Here is a 21,685-nt window from a genome sequence, read left to right as displayed (position 1 = left end):
ACCTTCCTCCCATAACATCATTACAATTTTCTTTGACTTGTGCCACAGTAAACCTTCTGTCAGTTCGGACCAGACAGGATTAGCCTTGGTTGCCTTCACGCATCGATGAGCCTTGGGCGCCCAACACCTTGTCGCCAGTTTGTATTTTTCCCTCTTCGACCTACCATCGATAGGCACTCACCACTGCTGACCGGGAGATCCCCACAAGCCTTGCCGTTTCAGAGATGTTCTGACTTAGTCATCTAGCCATAACAATTTGGCCCTTGTCAAAGTCATTCAGTTCTTTTCTTACCCATTTCTCCTGCATTCAACATGTTGACTGCAAGAATTGATTGTTTGCTTACCATATAATCTACCCAGACCTTGATATGTGGTCTTGTTAGAAGATGATCAACGTCATTTGTTTCACCTGTGAGTGGTCATAATGTTTTGGCTCACCAGTGTATATGTAGTTTGAGAGTTGTAGTTGTCATTGAAAAACTATTTGTCTATGGAAGAATGGGATTGTGCTGATGAAGCCAATCATGCCTCAAGCATCCATTTTACTTTATCTGACCCTTAGAAGATCTTTTAAGCTTTTTAGTTCCAAAAATCCAGGTGCTACCACAGAAAGGTTATTACATCCTGGTTACATCTCAGTTCTTCTGTATCCTATTTCTGAGGTCATTAAAGTGCCAGTTCACAAATTGCTTTTAGATATAAAACCACGTGGCTGCTTTCCATGATGCAAATTAAGCTAGTTCTGATGTTATGATTAATTCAGGACAAATGTTCTCTGGGCAAGCAACCCTTTGTTATGAAAAGCGTGCCTGTGATGTTCTGGGTGGCAAGACAATGCCTTATAAATAATAAGAGAGAATCCCACTCACCAGCCTATGTTGAACTCCACGTGGGCGTCGAAGAAGCCCACAACAGGAGCAGTGGCAGCGTTCCAGCCGTGAATCCTGGCCCGAATGAGTCCCTCTCGTTTACTGTTCCTCACAATCTTGACCAGGCCGGGATATCGCTTATTCACATAATGATCCAGATTGAACTTCAGCTCCACTGCAACAGAGAGGCAAAAAAATTTGATCCAAATAAAGCAAAACCTCAATATGTCAATAATATGAATGTCTAGCAGGATTTTGCAAAATTCAACATTTAAGAATTTGAATTGAATTGGCTATGTTCCATAGGAATGACAGGAAGATGCATTTAATTAATTGAAATTCAAATGAATATTCTAAGAAGTGTTCTTCCACCGTGGTCCACAAAATTACAGTTATTAAACATAATTAAATATGAATTTCTAGGTGGATCTAGACAGATTTCTTTGATTCTCAGATTTCTTTCCTTGAAGTAATTAAATTAAATTCTAATCAGGAATTCAGTTGTGAATGGCACACAAACCTGTTGTCTATACTAGTCTATACTAGTGATACTCTTGTGAGGAACTTTTAGAAAAGGCTGCGTGACAATTACTGCTAATCTAAATTTTTTACTTCACATTAAATTAAACAAATTCACTATCTGCAATGACAAGGTGCTCTAAATTCAGTACTTTCGTATTACAAACACATGGAACTTAGAAATTTCCCCAAAAACTAAACCGTATAGGAGAAAAAAGATTTTAGTGGTACTGTACGGCACGATAAATAAATCTACCTGGATCTCCTCCACTTCTTTAGTCTCTTAGAGTTAGCTATCTGTCCTCATTCAATATGAGCTCTAGGAGGTAAACAAATGGAGTGCATGGAGAACACACACACACATTCAGAGACACAGACACACACATACACACACTGGGGGAAGATAGATGAGTGTTTGGGCTCTTTCCTGCAGAGTGCTCTAGTTTCTATGGGGAGAGGAATAAGGAGGAACAGTGCACTCTTTAAGGCACTGATGCACACAACTCCCTCCCCTCTCATTCATCAGCTCACAAGAATGATTAACATTTCAATGTTTCAGTGATTCAGGGCAATATACATGTTTTACTTTTTCAGTGGACTTGTCCACCCAAGAATGTGATTTGAAACTATTATATATAATTACTGGGATGACATGTTTTACATCTGCTCGTGAATACTTATGTAATGGCAGCTCAACTGGTAGGGCATTGTGCAACACTCAGGTTATGATAGTGAGAAGAGCACACATTAAATTTACTGAAGGTGATTAAATCACCAACTGTACCCCAAAATAAAAGGAAAACATCATAATTTAGTTATTTTATAATATATATATTTATGCAGTTATCTAATCAGCCAATCGTGTGGCAAATTTAGTGCAATGCATTAAATCATGCAGATATGGGTCAGGAGCTTAAGTTGATGTTCACATCAACCATCATAATGGGGAAAAAAATTATTTAAGTGATTTTTGGTGCCAGACGGGCTGGTTTGAGTATTTCTGTAACTGCTGATCTCCTGGGATTTTCAGGCACAACAGTCTCTAGAGTTTACTCGGAATGTGACAAAAAAAAAAAAAACATCCATTGAGCAGTGTTGTACTGTACAAACACACACACACACACACACCCACCCACACATACACAAAATGTTGTTCTTGTGTTGTGAAAAATTATAGGATTCCCTCCAGTGCATTCTGATAGAATCTGTGATAAAGAATCATGAGGCAGAAATATTGTATTAACGTTCGGCAATTAATAAAGAACAAATATCCATCCATCATGCCATTAATAGAAAAAATATATTTTCTGGATCACAGTAGATAAAAATGTAGGATTATGAAATTATTTAAAATGGATGCTGAATCTGATAGATGAGCTATGACAAAGGGATAGGGTTAGCTTTATTTAATAAACATAGAGTTGTATCTGCATATCAAGAACTCAAGTTTGATATACAACCACATACAATAACTTGTGAATGCTTCATATGGCACTCGTATATCAATTAATGCAATAAAATAATTTTCTTCATGGATGCACACGTATGTGTGACAGTAAAGTTTAAAACTAATGCTATGCAGTGTTTGGCTATTTCATAGGAATTTAAAATGAACCTAACTGATAGTGTCATAAAAATCAAATGTGAGATAAAAAAAACTGATGAGATTTTTAAGTTTAATTCTCTGTGGAATTTTAAAAACATTTTTTATAATAGTTAAATTTAGTTTAAATGCTCATTGACAATTACAGGTAGAAAACCTTTAAGAAGAACAAAGTAATCGTAAATACCAGCACCTACTCAATCCTGAATGCTGTTATAAAGAAGCTACCCACACAAGAGGAGCGTGTGGAGAACGGTTGACTGGCATTAACGCTATCTTCCCAAATTGCTGTTATCTCTAAGACTTAGCTTCCCTGGATGCAGCTGTTTACCATATCTAATTTCATATGCTAATTTCTTGCTGATGTTTCAGCTTCTCTCAGCTGACATTAAACTGTTAACATCCAAAGGTACTTGACCTTTTCTAAGCACTGTAGCTTGTCGCCTCTTGTTTAGCACTCGTGCTCCAAAAAATGACAGGCACAGGCACTCTCGCCACTTGAATAATAAATTGACCTTAGAGAGCATGTCTCTGTCTCTTTAAGTCTCATATCCATTGTGCATATCCATTGTGAAGTCTTTTAATAGAGTGCCTTACTTGTGTCACACTATTTTCTGTCCCTCCACCATCTCTGTCTGTTCAGATTAATCTCTGCTGAATCTGGTTATGCATGGTAACATTCATTCTCACCTTGTGAATATTATTAAGGGACATTGCATCTGTTTTCTCATCTCATCAGACATTAAGAAGTATTACGGTCTTGAAATTCAATTCATTTAGGCATTGTTGGTAAATAGATCATAATGGATTTCAATTCAAATGAATAGAAATGCAGGTCCTTCAGACAAAGAGTTTAATTTTGAATGCTTTTCAAGGACGTTTTTTGTGCAAGGATCCAGCTAGTAAATTACTTAGATTCGTTCCCAATGGTGAACTGTTGCTCTGTTCCATGGCAACATTGGCCTCGTCCATACTAATATATTTCATTTAAAAACACTATGTTTTGGCCTTCTGTCCACACTGAGACAGCTTTTCGAAAACGCTCTCCCAAGTGGATAAATTAGAAAATGCTGTCTTTGTGTTGTAGTGTGGACAGGAGAAAAGAAGATATCTGAAGTTGAAGACGTATATTTTGACATGAGAGGCATTCATGTGATCCATTCAACCCAAAACAATCAAGATGGTGGTTCACGGTGTCTCATGGAAGAATAAGCAATCTCTTTTTTTCTTTTGAAGGCTATTTATAAACATGTTGTATTCAACAGTACCCACCTAAGGGCTAGTCATTTGCTTGAGCTGTTCGTCGCTTGCTGTTTATTTTTCCTCTTTCTATTAGTCTTTACGTGCAGTCTGAAACCACATATTAAAAAAAATATCTGAGAAAAAAAATATTCTGCTCAGTCAAAACTCCAACTGCAGCTGCATACACAAACAGCTTTAGTAGTGACTTAGACATATTTTGTCTGAGTATGACGAAGTGGACACATATTGTTTTATGTAAAAAAAAAATATATATATATATATATATATATATATATATATATATGAAATATGTTGTGTCTGGAGAATCAGGATCAATAGAACGTTTCTGATACACATTGAACAGGTAAGTAAAATCTTAAGTGGAAGCATAAGGTTTGTGTTCTCACCACTGTCACTGTTGTCATCAACCAGTATGATTTCTTTAAGCAGGTGTGCTGGGGTATGGTTGACCACACTGTGTACAGACCGCAGGATAACAGAGAGAGCTTCATTCACAAAGATGAAGACCACAGAGATCTGAGGGAGGTCTTCTTTGTAGGTCATCTGCTTGCACCTGGAGAATGAGGAGACAACAATATATTCAGTTTTAGAGCTGGAATATATAGCATGTTTAGAATGAACAGAACATGAAATTTGATTTTCATAAGAACATGAAATCAAAATTGACCCTTGATTTAACTATAAATATGTGCCCGAACTTATTGTAAATGAGTGCTAGTTGTGCATTTATACTACATGGTATTTAAAATATATATAAATAAATTGTTTCTTGATCCTTTTTGTACCCCTTCTGTCACTCTCTCGACATTGTGTTAGTGAAGTGACACTAGGGGTCTCTCTTGAGAGACCTCTAACAGCGCTTCTAACAGCCCTATGGGCTTTAAACATAGAGAGAGGCGCGGCCTGCTCCCATGCCTGTAACCTAAAAAGTGTATGACATTTTTCTTTGAGGCGTTGGGTTACGTGTAGCCTGGCATGGGCTGCTCCTTTGGCAAGCAATCAGCAGTTCACGTAACATAGTTCAGTGTTGTGGCATTATTGGATAGGGACTAAACAGATGCACGATTCCCTCCTTTTATACCCATATGTCTGGGGGAGGGACATGCAAATTCTCTTCGACAATTCTCATTGACCTTTTCTCAAAGCTCGTAAACAACTGAGGCTCTCAAGAGAGACCTCTAGTGTCACTTCAACGACACAACGTCTCGTTCCCTCCATCAGAGAATGGGGGTTATGACAGTATATTGATAAAATGTGTATCTTGTATTCACTGTAAATACTGTTGGATAAAAATACTTTTTTCTGTGCACAAAAATGTGTACAACAATTATTTTCAGGACATTTTGGCGTTCCTTCCACATTATCCTCCTTAGACCCCCATGTGACGTCTGTGTGCATTTTCCATTTCATTTTTTTATTTGTAACTGGTAGCACCTAAAAACAAAAATTATCATGTTAAAATAAAATGTAGAATTCTGAAATTCTGAATCTATGTACTTATTATCATTGTCCTGTGTCAGCCAAACATGTTGAGAGGTCCAAACATCATCTTCAGCCTGAAACTGAACTTTTGTTCGGATTTTAGGAGTAAATGCACTTATAGAAACGCTGCATAGGAAAGCTATAGGATGCACCCTTGCTCCCTATTTTGTGAATGACTTAACCTCCAGTGTGCTGTCTGTCTGCACTAGTCTCAGAACAGATTGAAATGCAGCTATTTTCATCCTAACTCCATATAAAGCCTGTGAAAGCTTAATGTTTTAATTTTTTAATGAATAAATGTATTCTCAATGTGGAAATGCAAAGTAAATTTATAGGAATGCATTTACTAATGTTAATGAATGACACCTTATTATACAGAGTTAACAAACAAAAATATAACAAAATGTTTATTAAAATGAAGCGAAATGACCCACAGATTTGTTACTGTGAAAAGTTTTTTTCAGGTGTCTTACCAGAGGCACTTTTGTTGGTGCTGCGCCCATAAAAGCAGTTCACGGAAATCGACACCATGGTGTTTGGTCACGTGACCTTGTGTGTCAGAAGTTTAATCCTTAAATGACCCCTTAGACTGTTCTGAACAATATGCAATGGGTTTAAATTATTTTAAATGATGCGTTGCTTATAGCAAATCCAAAATAGCAAATCATCGGGGTTGCACAATGTCATGGAAGTTAAATACATTGCAAACACTGTTTCATGCTGTTTTTTTTTTTTTTTTAAAGGTGTTTGTAGTAATGTAGTGTCGGTTGCCCATAAATGGAACAATGTATTGTCCAAGAGTTGCTCAAAAGTAAAACATGGATTCATTCAAAATTCACTTCAATCTGTATTAACTGCAGTTATTTGGATTAAAGTCTTAATCTGAAAGAGAAACAGCCTAAGGCACCATCCTTCATTAACCATGTGATAGCTGCAAGTAGCGATTAATACAATATTCAACACCAATGTAAGCTGAATTTTGCACCTAAACTGGAAGAGAAATGGACTCACTCTGTTGCGCTTAATCAGGTCAACCTGATAGCAATGCCATGGTAACCAGGTTTGTATATTGTTAAGTGTTGCTATATTTTTTTACGTACGACAGTATTCCGGGAATGCTGGGCTCAATTAAACCACAGCCTTGCTTTATTGACCTCAGAGGGAAAATATAAAATGAATATGAAATATAAAGGGAATATAAAGAGAAAGACTTCATCTTCCTCTAAACTGTAGGATTTAAACCCCAATGAATTCTGAGGTCAACACCTGAATCGCTCGGTCATCACAGCTTCTGCCATAGCTGTGGAATCAAGGACACATGGCCTAACACATACACTACAAGAATTAAATTACAACGAGTATATTCAAAATAGGATTCGGAATTTCATAAAGATCATATGCTATTTAGCCTTACTTGGAATAGTCGTATTTTAAGTGCCTACCTTCAAAACACTCAAATATAGGCCTATACTGCATGTTGCTCAAATATGCCATATTATCTCTAGATTAAAATTTATTTGGAGACTTTCTGAACACCTTGACATATCATATTCTATTTAAGGTACCTAAATCTAAAATGATATTTCATATCTGGCCACGCACTGTATAGACCTTATTCACAGTAGTGCCACATTTGATTTTTGACGGGAATGAAAACATGAGAGACTTAACATCTCTTCTGTGACTACACTGTTATTGTAACACAGTTCAATGGAAAGGAGGAGGCGAGAACCGGCTTGGCAATATAAATAATATTTTAATGAGAAACTTAAACAAAAGACACAAACACACAAGATGGACATGCCTGTAAACAATCTCTCTCTCCCGTACCATCTTCCGCAGTCGGCCTTTATCCCTCTCAGAGGCTTGATTAGCCTGATAAGGGACCGGGTGTGTAGAATCACGACCCGGCCCCGCCCTCCGCCCTGCCATAGTCATTTACGGAGTTTTTTTTTATTTGTTTTATTGAAATATCCTGGAAATAATTTTTTTTCAACGTTTTATCAACAGAACAATGCAAAAACAACAGTAAGACCCATTGTCTATTCCTCACAGCCTCGTTTTGTTATTGCCTTAAAAATATCTACAGTATATATCTTGTCCTTTTTCATTATATTGTTATTTCTAATATTACTCTGAAATGTTTGTGTGTTGATATTAGTACAAAATAAAGACGCAGACATTTACCTTTGCATGGTGAAATTCCACGGGTGAAATACAGTCATCTCGATGGGAATCCGCACAATCGTAAATTTTGTGAAATGGACTTCTTGTGGCAAAGAATTTCCCCTGGCAGATTGCGTGTGGAGTTCAAGTCTGAACTTTGACAGGCAAACTTGCCGCATTGACCATTAGGAAGCTGCTTGGTTTGGCAGTGACCTCTGTCTGGGCAGTGCTTCGTACACAAGCTACACACTGAATATTTACAAGGATATAATTTTAGCTGCACGTTTCTTTTTAACTTCACTCTTCCAGAGTTTAGAGTGCAGCATTAAAAAGAGGCAGCTTGGCAATTAGATTTTGCTGGTTTTAAACGTGCTCAACATCCTTCTTCACCCATGGAATACCCCGTGCAAAAATGTGACTGCACCTTTCGGCTATGTTGTATTTTTATATTGGCAAAAACATGTTGTTGAGTGCTGGTTGAGTTTACAATTACAGAAAAATCATGTTTGCAAAATTATTGCAGAATATGTTTTAAAAATATTAAAATTGTAGTGCAAATGAAAGGTACTTACACTAGCTTCCATTTAGATTTAGAATTGATTTCAAAGTATTATCACTAGTTTATAAATCACTCACTGCGATTTAGGACCTAAATAGATTGCAGATATGCTTATTGAATATCCGCCTTACAGACCACTCAGATCATTAGGATCAAGTCTGTTATAGAAATACCAAGGGTTCGCTCAAAACAATGTGAGACAGCGTTTAGCTATTATGCCACTCGCAGCTGGTGAGTAAATGATGAGAGAATTTTCATTTTTGGGTGAACTATTCCTTCAAAGGTTTACTCACCGTCATGTTGTAACAATTCCACATGACTTCTTTTTTCTGTCAAAGGGAGGACTGGAATCTTTAGTCACCATTTGGAATTACTATATGGAAGTGAATGGAGGCTTTTGTCTTAGATCTATATTTGTGTTCCACAGAAGAAATGTCATAGAGGTTTGAAATGACATGACAAGAAAATGATGACAGATTTTTCATTTTGGGTGAAATAACCATTTAACAGTTTCCTAAAAAAAAAAAAAATATATATATATATATATATATATATATATATATATATATATATATATATATATATATTTCCTAAAAAACAATTCCTAAAAAAAGCCTACATTTATTTCACTGTTGCTCTTTTCTTGTGGAGAATGTAATTCCAACATAACCGCTATTTCACACAGTAAATACTCACAGGTTACTATGGCAACCATAAGTACTTGAGTACTTGATCAACATCTCACTATGAAGCCCCTCCCCCACCAACCCATCCTGAGCTGTGGGGAAACAGCATGGCTCCTAGACCGTGTGGAATTTACTGTCTTCTATTTTAATATGGCTGAGGATTACAGGGCTCAGAAATGGTTTTTATTTAATAAAATATGACAAGAGTGGCTAGTTTTGGCATTTAACAGATTACAATGCTCAGAGCTGTCACAATATTAAGCAGTACCAAAGTTGTTTGCACACGAGGAGGTATATTGAACAAATAATTAATCAGCTTATATAAAGCCAGGACAGTAAAATCATACATACATCGATATTGTATAAAATGTATTTTTAGCTATTAGATGAACTGGTATCATTAAATAATGAGTGGCAGTCTCTAAATGTGTAGACAGTACAGCATAAACCATTTTATTATTTCTGTAAGTGAAAATGGACTGCTGAATATATATGTTGTACACATTATATATTTTGATCATAGAGTGGTGGAATAAATGTCTGACTCTATATCTGGCCCTGTTCAGTACACAATCACATGTTTAGCATCTCTGCTATGTGCATTATTTCAAAGTTATGTCTCTTCTACATTGTAACTTGAAATCATTTCAGAGGTTTCAGATATCAGCTTTCAGTTTATAGAGATTAAATAAAAGAATGTGAGAAATGGAATAAACAAACATGGTAGTGCATGCTGTAACTACATAATTGCAGTTTCAGTGCAATAGAGGACAGAATCTATACAACTATGCAAAACAGACACAATATTGTTTCTTTAAAGTGAAAAGGCCTTTACTAAAGCTTTCAAAGCTTGCTCGAATAGTATTCAGAATGCCATACTTTGTGAAAATGTATTTAAACATACTGTATGAGTATGCCTGTGTGGTATGAAGGTAAACAAGAAATGTATATAAGCATTTTATAGAAAAACAGAAATGTATCAACTGGAAGAGTTGACACATATACCATTTCAGTACACCACAATAGATATATTTGACCAGCTATCAGTTGGCAGCACTGTTTTACATTATTTACACGTTAGAACAAGAAATAAACATGGAGGAATGTAAAAATACCAAGCACATTGTGTCCCAAACAAGTTCAGAGAAGGGTGTTTCTTGAATTTCATTTGTAAATTATTTAATTCACTGGATTATCAAAAACATGCGGTCACACTTTATATTAGGTGTCTTTAACTATTTTGTACTGTAAGATTATAGATGCAGAAGAATTGCAGAAAATTGATCTAGAAAACCCAACTTTTTAATCCTGGAATTCCTCAATGTCATAAATTAAAAGACTAAGGCACCAACAAGTCTCACATCTGGCCAATAAAACTAACAAAGAGACTTGTCCAGTTTGCACATGACTTTAGAACCTCTCTCTAAGAGGCCCTAAGTGCAGAGGTCACAAGCAAGAAAAGACAGAGAACACACTCCCTGAAATTCCCAAGAAAGACTCAGAACACACTCTGTTTTGTCCTCTGATATAAACCAATTTGCTACACTTAGACTCATCAGATCACGAGACATCGTGATTAGTATCCTGCAAACAGCAGCAAAAAGGGAATCCATGAACCCATTACTTGTGATTTAACTCTATAAAATATATACCATGCCTAGCCTTGCTAGATAATTCAGAAAATGACTCTATGACCTGTGATCACTTGTAAAATGGACAAATTCATGATTATAGCCGATTTACCTGTTCAAATATGTGTAGTGATTGGTAATCACTTCTAACTAACAAATTGATGATTATAATCTTCCATATTGTATGGTAACTTCAAGGTTCAACTGGATATTCTACCCTGACAATCAGGTTTCTCATAACGTGTAATGTCTTATCCATGTTGTGAAACTAATGAATAAATCAGTATGATTTGTAACCAGGGATTTTCATGTTTGGTTACATACAGGTATAATATTCATGATAGAATGTCATATTTAGTATGTAAATGCTTGCTTGTTTATGTAGAGAATGTTGATGACAACAAATGTCCTGTCTCTTGTACCGTTTTCAAGATACAAAAGAAATTCGGGACACCAAAAGTTCAGAGGAAGCCTCTCACTCCCTGCTCTACGGTTCACACACCCAACGGGAGTCGCGAGTCCTCCTTGCAGAAGGCCTCGCATCAACCAGACAATAGATATCCACAATCATATCAGAGTCGAAAACATTGTGTATATATATATATATATATATATATATATATATATATATATATATATAGTGATATCTACCATTACCATGATTTAAAATGGCTCTTACCATGAGATAAGACTGCCCACCCCATATATGAAGAGTGGTTTAAAGCATCTTTCTGATTCAGTCCTGATTAAGTTATCATTCATGCAGCAAAAATAACAATTGCAAACCACAGAGCTAATGCTCCACTAAAACGATCAGTGTGGAGCTTGTAATACCGGAGCGTAACGTATGCATGGCCATCTCCCTCATTACAACGCCCATAAATTATTTTCAGGTCATATTTGAGGAGGAGCAGGTAAGTGTTCATTGCATCTGAATTGCACCAAGGCCAGTGCTCTCATTTGACATCTTTTTTTTCAAATAAGTCAGATTACTATGAATTCACTTGGCTAAAGCATTTAACATGTTTGATGATAATGCACTGTACAAACTCTTCATGACACATTACCATGAAGAACTGATGGCATTTGTCCATCACATTTAGCTGTGCCACCCAGATATAAGATTAGCCTCTATCCTCCAGCAGCTAACACCATTAATAACAAATTACTCACAATATTCCTCACTTAACTCCACTTTTCTTCCACATACACTCCATTGGAATTAGGGAAAAACACTTTTATTTTGACACTTATTTATTTAGATTTTTTTGTAGTAATTCAGAAATCAGTCTATCAATCTATCCATTCATCCACACTGTACATACCCTACAACACTCGCCATCTCCCAGCACCACCACCACCACCACCAAATGTCAATAATATTTCATAACTTGGCCCATCTTCCACAGAAAATCCCTTTAGCCGATTGGCTGGATTAACAGCTTTCCTTGTTCCTTTTAGGAATGCACACATACACATTCACACATGTGAACGTGTCACATAGTCTTTGTTAGTAAATAATATTGATGTTCAGTGTTTTGACTTTTGGAAGCAACAGGTGTACAGTACAGCTGAAAAGACTAATGACTTACAAAATATGAGATTTAGTTTAGTCTGAATGATATCAGTTAAATTATGTGTTTGTCTAATTGGTAACGTGTGAAGTCTTTTGATTTAAAAATAATTTATCCTATCCTAGTTTAATGTGCAGTGACATCTAGGGCTGTATTTTTATACAGATTTCCCCTTTCAATTTGATTCTAATTCACAAGTGCCCGATTTGATTCAGTTGCAATTTCGATATCGATTCATATGGGTTATAGTGTACCTTTTGCTTACACATGAAATAAATTCTCTCCCAGATAATGCTGTTAATTTGATACGTTTTATATATAATTTTATGTTATTTTTATACAAATTATATTTTATTAGTTTTTCATCATTTTGATCACATTTTGGATTTAAAAAAATGAACAAATCCATGTATTCATTAAATAAATAAGATATTATATTTTGTGTATTATTATTTGTTACATGTTTATAGTTTAATTGCTTAATTTGTGCTATTTACAATTATACATTTTTTTTAACACATGCTAAAAGCGGTACTGTCTCATTAAAAAAACTGTAAATGAGCACATATTAACAAGATACATTTGAATGACGTTATCTCATCTGTGCCTAGCGTGATTACAAGTAAATGTTTATTTTTTTGATCTGGACACTCATGGCTTCGGGTTTGTATTTCTCTAATGTGCGCTCTTCGGTCAGTCTCGTGTCTCATGTCTGGAACATGGTGTCTGGATCCTGACCCTTCTGTCTGGTTCAGTTTCAGGATCCGGACATTCTTGTTCCATGTCTTGTATTGGGGTGAGTGCATTGCGCTTGTCATCTTGGCTGCATGCACTCGCATCAATAATCTATGTCTGTCTCTCGTGACCATGGATGTACGTTGCGCTCACTTTGCACTGCACCCCCGAGTCACGAGCTGTCTTCACGTTGTGCTGAGGGTCGCTCACTTCGGTCTGAGGTGTCAGGTGTGTGTGTGGCCGAACTCTCGCACAGGAGTCCTGTTTCATTTTGACGCCTGTTGCGTGCATTGTGTGGCGCTTACCTCGCAATGTACGCTCAGGGTTTACTTAGTGTGGGAATGCGTGGCATCTCTTTGTTTGGCATTGCTACGCATTCTCTCATCTGTTCTGTTGGCTGGCATGAGCGAATATTGGCTTATTTTCTTGGCGATGTGCGCTCAGGCCATTCGTGAGATTTGTTGTCTTGTGAGAGCACATGGCTTTGTTTTGTTCCTGTATCGTCGCATGTCTCTCTGACTTGCATCATACCCCGCCTCCTTTTTTGCCCATTATTAGATTATTAGTCACACCTGCCCTGTCTTGTTAACCTGTTGATTTCTCTACCTATTTTAGTCTTCGTGTGTGTGCTGTCCAGTCCCAGTTTGTCTTGTATGTTTCCAGTTGATATTGTTGGTAGGTCCTGTTTATTGTCTGTTTCAGTCCGGTTCACCCGTTTCCCCTACCCCAGCCTGGATAACCTTTTTCCTCTTCGGGGTAGTTTATGTTTGTTTTTCCCCTTGTGGGAGTTTTGGTTTGATTTTTGCCCTTTTGTTAGCATTAATAAATTCATTTATCTTTAACTCTGCACTTGGGTCCTGAGCCTGTCTGATTTCTGACATTTTCTTTATCAGTGTCTTTGTGTTGTTCTGAGTTAAAATATCCCTTAACCCAAGATACACTTATATGAGAAGCAAAATTGCACAAGACATAAGGGGACAAATTCACTTATCATTATGGTTAGGCTAAAGGTTTAGGGTAGGGAGGAGGGTAGGTTTAAAACTCAATAGACCATATACCTTAAAATACTCTGTTTGGGAGAATGTTTTAGTCTCACTTTTAGTGCCACACAGTGGATATTTCACCTCCCAACTGGCGTGATATGTGCAATGAATCAAGCAATTTCATTTTGCAAAAATGCCGCCAGTCACGTACATTTTTATGTAATCAGGCTACATAATTCCTTTAGTGAATCGGGCGGCAAAACTTTGCAAACTGTCTGTGCAAATAAACAACAAAGACTTATTTTTAATTTATGAGTATTTTGTCTTTTATCTATTCACATTAAAGCATAAACCTTATGTTTTAACACTTAATTTTTGCAGTGTAGGTTGTTTAATCATAGACTTATGGGACTGAATGAATTTATATGCAAATTTCAAACAACAGAGCTACTTTCCCCACACAATATGAGCTGAGCTGCTTTGGTCGTTTATTTAGATTCACGACCATAAATAATTGTACACTTTTATTGCTCTAGTTGCTACATCCAATTTAGGCCATTGCTCAAGTCTGAATTTGGACAGGTGGACAGAAGCAGGTACGTAAGCAGCTACGGGCTGTAACAGGATGAGAGATGGACTTATCCATGTGAAATAGAGCTAAAGCTGCCAGTCCAGTTATCATAATTTGACCTGTAAACAAGACATGACAGAAAAAGACATCTAGATTAAGACTTATTCCTACCTATCTCTCACTCTATTCACTAACTCTCACTAAATAATTTCTCTCTATGAGGTTGCACATTAATCTCTAACCTTTCTGTGGCATTTTTATTCTAGGAGCAACTTGCTGATTGTGATCGTCCCTCTATTTTAAACATAATCATTTGCCTTGTCACTGCACCATGTTTTCACTGATCACATCTTATTATCAGGAAAAGCAGTGATGAAGAAGTTGATGCATCTAAACACCATTTTGATCTCATTGCCACAAATCCAGTGGTTCTCAACTGGTTGGTCATCTCTAGTTGTCGATCGATATTTGGGTGCCAATACCGATACAGATTCCGATACGATATTTACAATATAGGGCTGCCAATAGCCGGTATACTGTAAATAATTTAATGATAGGAAATTAGATAAATAAAATAGCAAAAAATTAAATAAGCACTTATTTCATGTATACAGTTTATAAAACTAAATTAAATTTTGGTACTGTTTTTGATAATCTTAGCTGGTTTAACTGGTCAGCCAGCATCTTTTGCCAAAACCCCCTGTAAAATCAGCAAACAGACAAGCCTGACCAGGTTTGGAGGCCAGCAAAGTCTGGCAAACCAGTTTTGGTTGGTTTAAGCTGTTTTTTAGCAGCGCTGGGTGACCACCTAATGTTTAATGTAAAAATTGTGTTCTGAAGCAAAACTAGTGAACAATCAAAGCCACAGGAAAAGAGGGAATTCTACCAGTACCACAGTACTGTATTTCTGGGTTCAGGTAAACACTATAGGTCTTCCTGATTCCAAAAATTTGTGCCGAACCCAAAGAGACCCGTAAATGTACTTCCCGGACCTGAACCGGACCCGTCTATTATTTTAAAAGCTGGGACCCGGGCCTGGCCTGGAGACACAGACCTGATCAACACCGATTTCACAGTCGATTGCTTTTAACAAGTTGATTTATTAACAAGTTGTGAAAACAAAACTTTGTGCCTTACCAAATGTAACGTTAGTAGCCTTCTCCCCTGTGCCTGGCTGTGATGCATACAATCCATTCTCCTTGGTAAAATTGGTAAAATACATCCAGGTTGTCTGTGATTCCTCTCTTGCTGATTGAATCAGCATAGCTAATCAACTCATTATTTCAGCTTCAATCATCCACTTGCTGTCACAGTGATGGATGACAAACTTGACTTGTTTAGAATCAGCTTTGCAGTTTTTTTTGTATCTCGTATAAGATAACTTCGACTGTTTGCCTTTTTGAACTATAATAACAATTGCTCGCTCATTGCCATGGCTGCTAATGTTAGCATTGCTTATTTGCTATCGTGTGCCTTGACGTCCATCATCATCAGCACTGTCTGATCACGGCAGGGTCTTCTCGGATCGACTCATAATGTTAAACAGACCCGGGATCCGCAGAAATAGAATGGGACAGGACCCGACCCGACTGACCATATAAAACGTGGATCCAAATCCGTATGTGTCCCAGGTTGGGTCTCAGGTACTCGGGTTAGGGTGGACCCATGAAGACCTCTAGTAACACATAAACAATGTGCCAATCCGTTTTATTCATTTTAGAGTGCTCAGTCTCCTTGCCTTCATTGTTCATCCTTTCCCATGTCAATAATAAAATGCCTCCTTGATGTAATTATATCGATCTGTTTTCTGTGGTGGGTGGTAAATTAATTTGCGTCAAGTACTTTGAAGTGAGGTCAGCCTGAAATTTCTCAAGCTACTTTTTTTGTGCTTGCATTAAAATATGCATCATTTGTTTGGGAAAACACATCAATTGGACCTTCGACCAGGGAGACTGAAGAACCAGATATCCCAGTCATCTCAAATTAAACATACATAAAAGAGAAATGGCCATCAATTACACTGCCCCTCAGGACATCAAAGACCTTTGGAGCGCTACTCCACAATTAGCTAAGAAACACATCAAAAACGGTTTGCAGGAAATGGGCGAAATAAACACACAGCACCCTGAGGTTCAATGCTATTGGCTGCACTGTAAAACAAATCTGTAATTTTAACAGTTAAAATACTGTAAAAATGCTACAGAAATAAAATGTTAATTGATTAACGAATATTAACTGTAAAATATACAGTCATTTTTTATATATATTTTAAAAGACAATACAGTAGTTTTTACAATAAAATTATGTAAAAATTATATTTTTTTAGATGTAAAAAGTTGATTTTCCTGTATAATTAATGGTAAAATTTTACATGCTTATCAAGAGAATACATGCACTTTTTACAGTAAATTATTGTTAATAATTTAAAGTAAAAAATTAATTTAATCGGGTGTTCCCAGAATTCCCTGCATGACCCATTACATTTAATTATATTTTATGGGAATAGTAATGATTAATCTTATTTTTTAATATCAGTTACATACATTGGGGTGTTCTGTTTTATAGTTGATGTAATTTAGTTAATGTTTACTGCATTATTTAAATCTCACATGTGTTACCCTGATGGTGTTTAATATTTGTGTGAGTGACACTGAGTAATTTCTCTATATGTTTATTGGTCATTGCTCCTGGAAGAGCAACTATTGATGAACTTCAGTTCATCATGTGCCCTTCCATAGTTACTACAGTGATTAACAAATACCTGATAAAGTATCAGAAGGCTAATTTTTTACTGTAAATAAAACAGAATTTATTAACATTTGTATACAGTGCCAGCGTGGTCATGTAAATTACAACCATTTTAAACTGTAAAATGTACATGAATGTGGCTCATCCAATTAGAATCCAATCAGTTTTAACAAATCTGTTTTGGAAAAAAGAAAAGGACAAAATCTAACATTTTATTTGGCCAGTCAAACTGTAGGACTTCAAGAGGTGTGTTATAATTGGAACTTCCCCTAATGCAGTGTATTTGCAGTGGGTTGGATTGTGAAAGTCAGATGGAGGTATCTTAGGTAACACATGTTTGTGTTGAGGAGCGTGAATAATTGTGTTTATCAGGGATGCATCCAGCAAGCATTATTGCCAAGACACACACACACACACAGAGAGAGAGAGAGAGAAAGAGAGAATTGGGATTTATACACAGCTTAAATAAAAACAAGAAAGGCAATTTTAGAATTGCAAAGACAACCTCTATCAAAACAGTTTAAATAAGACATGGACTTATCAGTTTGCGAAAAAACTTTTTGAAATCATTATTGGTTTTCATGGACATAGGTTTTAAAATGTCATGCATTAGCTTTCAAGGATATATTTTTGTTCCGCTGATTTGTCAGTGTGTTTCAGATTACCTAAAAAAAAGTAGCAATGTTACTAACTTAAAAGAGACATGTCATGAGGACTAAAGATTTCCTTGATATTTTGACAATTTCAGAACTCAAATATTAATCCCAAATTCAATAAAAGCATTTATTGAAACCAAAGTGCAAAAATACCTCCTTCTCTGCTTCCACGACTTCCCTATGTCACTAAGTGACTCAAATCATGACTACATCTACAGCAACAACATCAATGCCTAATTTTACATCATCACACCCTTGGCCCCACCCACTGGCACTCTGGTTGTACTAAGAGAGAGAAAACAGGAAAAACAGGCATTGTGTGGCCTACTAACTATTCCTGAACACCAAAGAGGACCCATCTGGACTATTTTGAATTATTTATGTATATAAACATGCAATAGACAGACATCTTGACCACTATCATGTATCCAGCATTGGTTTTAAAGGATGTGCTGTCAAGTTACAACTCTGAAAAGGAGACCCCATTCTGTTTAATTCAGCTGCGCTGCATCTTGCTGTTTTAAGCACAAAAGAATTCTGGATGTGTTTTTGCACCTATCTGCACTATTTTTAATTGTTGGTGTATGTAAACATGCACTAGATGGTTGTCTTTGGCCGTTTTGATGCATTTGCAAAATAATACTTAATGTGTGTGCATCAGCGTGGATTGTTTGTGAACCAGTCATACTATGATTCAAGCTTTGCAAAAGAACAGTTATTGAAGTATGGGGCAGTTAAAACACTATTGGACCCAACTGCAAAACTGGTAACCATTTTCATTCATAAATATTTTTAATGTCATGATCTTTTGATGGTTTATGGCTCTGCTGTTCTTGATTGAACAGTTTAATATATTTGGATGCAATGTGTTGGGTATGCATTGTGTAAACCCATTAAATTAGATTTCTAATGATGCGGAGCGGGTTCATTCGCTTCCGATTGAGTTTTAAATATGGCTGAATTCGAGTGGCAGCAAGATGATAGCCAATAATAACAGTGGCTGTTAAGATTGAAGTTTCAAGGAAATGCTGGCCCTGTTCCAATTCCCACAATTACAGTTTTGGTCTTGCCTACTTACCCACTTGTCTTACATATTTCTGGTGTTCGGCCACTAGTGTGCAAGTAGACATGAAGACTGCAAGGGTTTGGATGACTTTTGATTGAGCGTTGGGAAACTGTTTTTGTCTTTTCAGTCAGCTGAAGACTGATTGTTTTTGGTGTCAGTGACTTAGCCTACACAAAATAATAAATAAATGAAAATTGTACCCAACTTTTCATGTATTAATACACTACTAGTTGTTGTGTGTATTGTGCTGTATGAAATCTGTTTTTTCTTTGAAAATAATTGTCAAAAGTAAAAAAAATTAAAATACCAAATTGTAATACAAATTAAAATTGTATTAATTTTACATTCTGTTAATCAGAATGTCGCTGGTTCGAACCCCATGGCCACCACCATTGTGCCCTTGAGCAAGGCACTTAACTTCAGGTTGTTCCGGGGGGATTGTCCCTGTAATAATTGCACTGTTAGTCGCTTTGGATAAAAGTGTCTGCCAAATGCATAAATGTAAAATGTAAGTTGCACCTTGATAGATAGTTAAACAGGTTGAGACCTGATGGAAAGTCCGTGCCAAAGAATTTTACTTTCAAACTCAATCCCACAACGTCAATTTGTGAAACTACAATATAAACACAAAATGATACATTCAGTAAAGAAGTATGAGAAAAAAGTAAATTTTATGAAAGAAAACAACACTTGAGCATAAATATACACAATAATGAGAGGATGATAACTATAACAAATATAAAACTAACTTTCTGAAGTATAAGAAATACATTGCCATGCACAAATAGCCACACAACACAATGCACAAATGTAAATAACATTATTTAACAAAGTGTTAAATCAATTGAAATAATACTCACAATGTACATTGTCAAAATAAACATGTACATTTACAGACGATGGCCTCCTTGGCATAAAACAACCGATGATTATGTTTTTTATCAGAAGAGCCAGAAGACATCTGCTATTGCAGCACTGCAGCATTGTCATTTATATAAGATGACCAAAGACTGCTTTAAAAAACTTATCAGTATGTAGTTTCATACAACAAATAAAAAGCATTAAAATGAATATTTTAAATACAGAAAGATGAGAAAGAACCTATGGTAGTAGTTGACACATTTTACATTTTAAAACAACATTAACTACACTGCAAATTGTATGCCACACTTGCTGATAAATGACCGAAATGACAAGCAGTATTAGGCAAGAACAAACATAATAACGTGATTACTGGGCGAGAAGGATAACAAAGAGGTATGTAAAATATACACATAAATAATATTTTTGTAATTATGATGCTGATATTAAGTCATCCTAAATACGTTATATAGTGTTGAATTCTTTAATTTATACTCAGATAAATATATGCTTCATATACGTTTCACAATCTGATAATAATAAATAACCTGAAACTTGTAGTAAATGGTAAAAATGCACTGATCGCTCGGGTAGCTATAGTATATTTTTTATATCACAGTATATTTTTTATTTCAAACATAGACAAGTACTTATATAGAATAGCCTGGACTTTGTGTGACCCAGGAGAGAGCATATGAGGTTATTAAAAGTGTTTATGCTCAGAGAAGTCAGAGGCTCTGTAAAATAATGGTGGTGAACAGTATCCATTGGCTACAAAAATAATAAAGGGGCTTAGACATGAGATAACGCCAGATAACAAACTGTATAAAAGATGATGGTCTGGACCAAGAGATTCAGAACTCAGCTGACATCTCAGGTTTGTTGGTATGCTCAATAAACTCTAACATTTGACACCTGGAACTCCTGACTTCTAAAGTTTTCTTACTGACAGGGAAGAAAAGTTTTCCATGCTTCACAACATAGAATTGGCAAATACGAAGGGACTGGCACAGGGCCAGGGGAGCCACTGTGGGCTTGCTTGCATTGACTGCAATCACAGGTAAGCAATTTTGCTCAAAATAGTGTTTTTTGTGAAGTCTGTTGCAATGTTTGGCCCAAATGGTGGTAAGTCTAAAAAAGGCCTCTCTAGTCTCTAACTTAATTTGACTGTAAAGCGTGACAATGGAAAGGAGGAGGTGAGAACTGGCTTGACAATATAAATAATAATTTTAATAATAAACTGAATGAAAAACACGCAAACATAAACACAGAGCAGCTGCCTGTAGTCACCGGCCACCTTTATCCCTCGTGTGCCCCCATCAGGCTGATTGGGGACCAGGCATGCATTGTTCCAGCCCGGCCCCACCCTCCTCTCCTCTACCCTCTCAGGCAGACACCAGCCACTCCTCCCTGGGCGGACCGGAGTCAGACCTATGACCCCCGGCGGACAGAACGCCCCCTCCACGTTCCCGGTGACTCGTGGGGACACTCCTCCGCCCCTGGCAGCGGCCCTACCATTCCAGGAGGTCGGGGAGTCGCTTACCTCCTCCCCTCACGGATGGCGGTCTTCTTTCGACCCCTCCGTGTTTCTGAGGGAAGGCGGGGCACTCCTCCACCCCTGGCAGCGGCTCTGATTAGACTGTGTGTGTGTGGTTGAGTGTGCTGAAATATTTATATATACACTGACTGCAATCACAGGTAAGCAATTTTGCT

General features: G+C 36.7%; 1 protein-coding gene across 1 annotated transcript in view; it reads right to left on the bottom strand.

Annotated features, from left to right (window-relative positions):
* The window catches only part of LOC127627899 (polypeptide N-acetylgalactosaminyltransferase 9-like), a 165,415-nt gene that overhangs the window by 105,890 nt on the left and 37,840 nt on the right, over positions 1–21,685 (bottom strand). Inside the window, exons 3-4 of the mRNA XM_052104509.1 lie at positions 4,641–4,807; positions 870–1,044 (exon numbers count right to left, since the gene is read on the bottom strand). Of these exons, the coding sequence (XP_051960469.1) occupies positions 870–1,044; positions 4,641–4,807 (342 nt within the window). The remainder of the gene's footprint in view (positions 1–869; positions 1,045–4,640; positions 4,808–21,685) is intronic.

Source organism: Xyrauchen texanus, chromosome 3 (genome assembly GCF_025860055.1).
Source record: "Xyrauchen texanus isolate HMW12.3.18 chromosome 3, RBS_HiC_50CHRs, whole genome shotgun sequence".
Lineage (NCBI taxonomy): Eukaryota > Metazoa > Chordata > Actinopteri > Cypriniformes > Catostomidae > Xyrauchen > Xyrauchen texanus.
The sequence above is the reverse complement of the archived record's forward strand: the minus strand, read 5'-3'. Positions and strand labels throughout refer to the sequence as shown.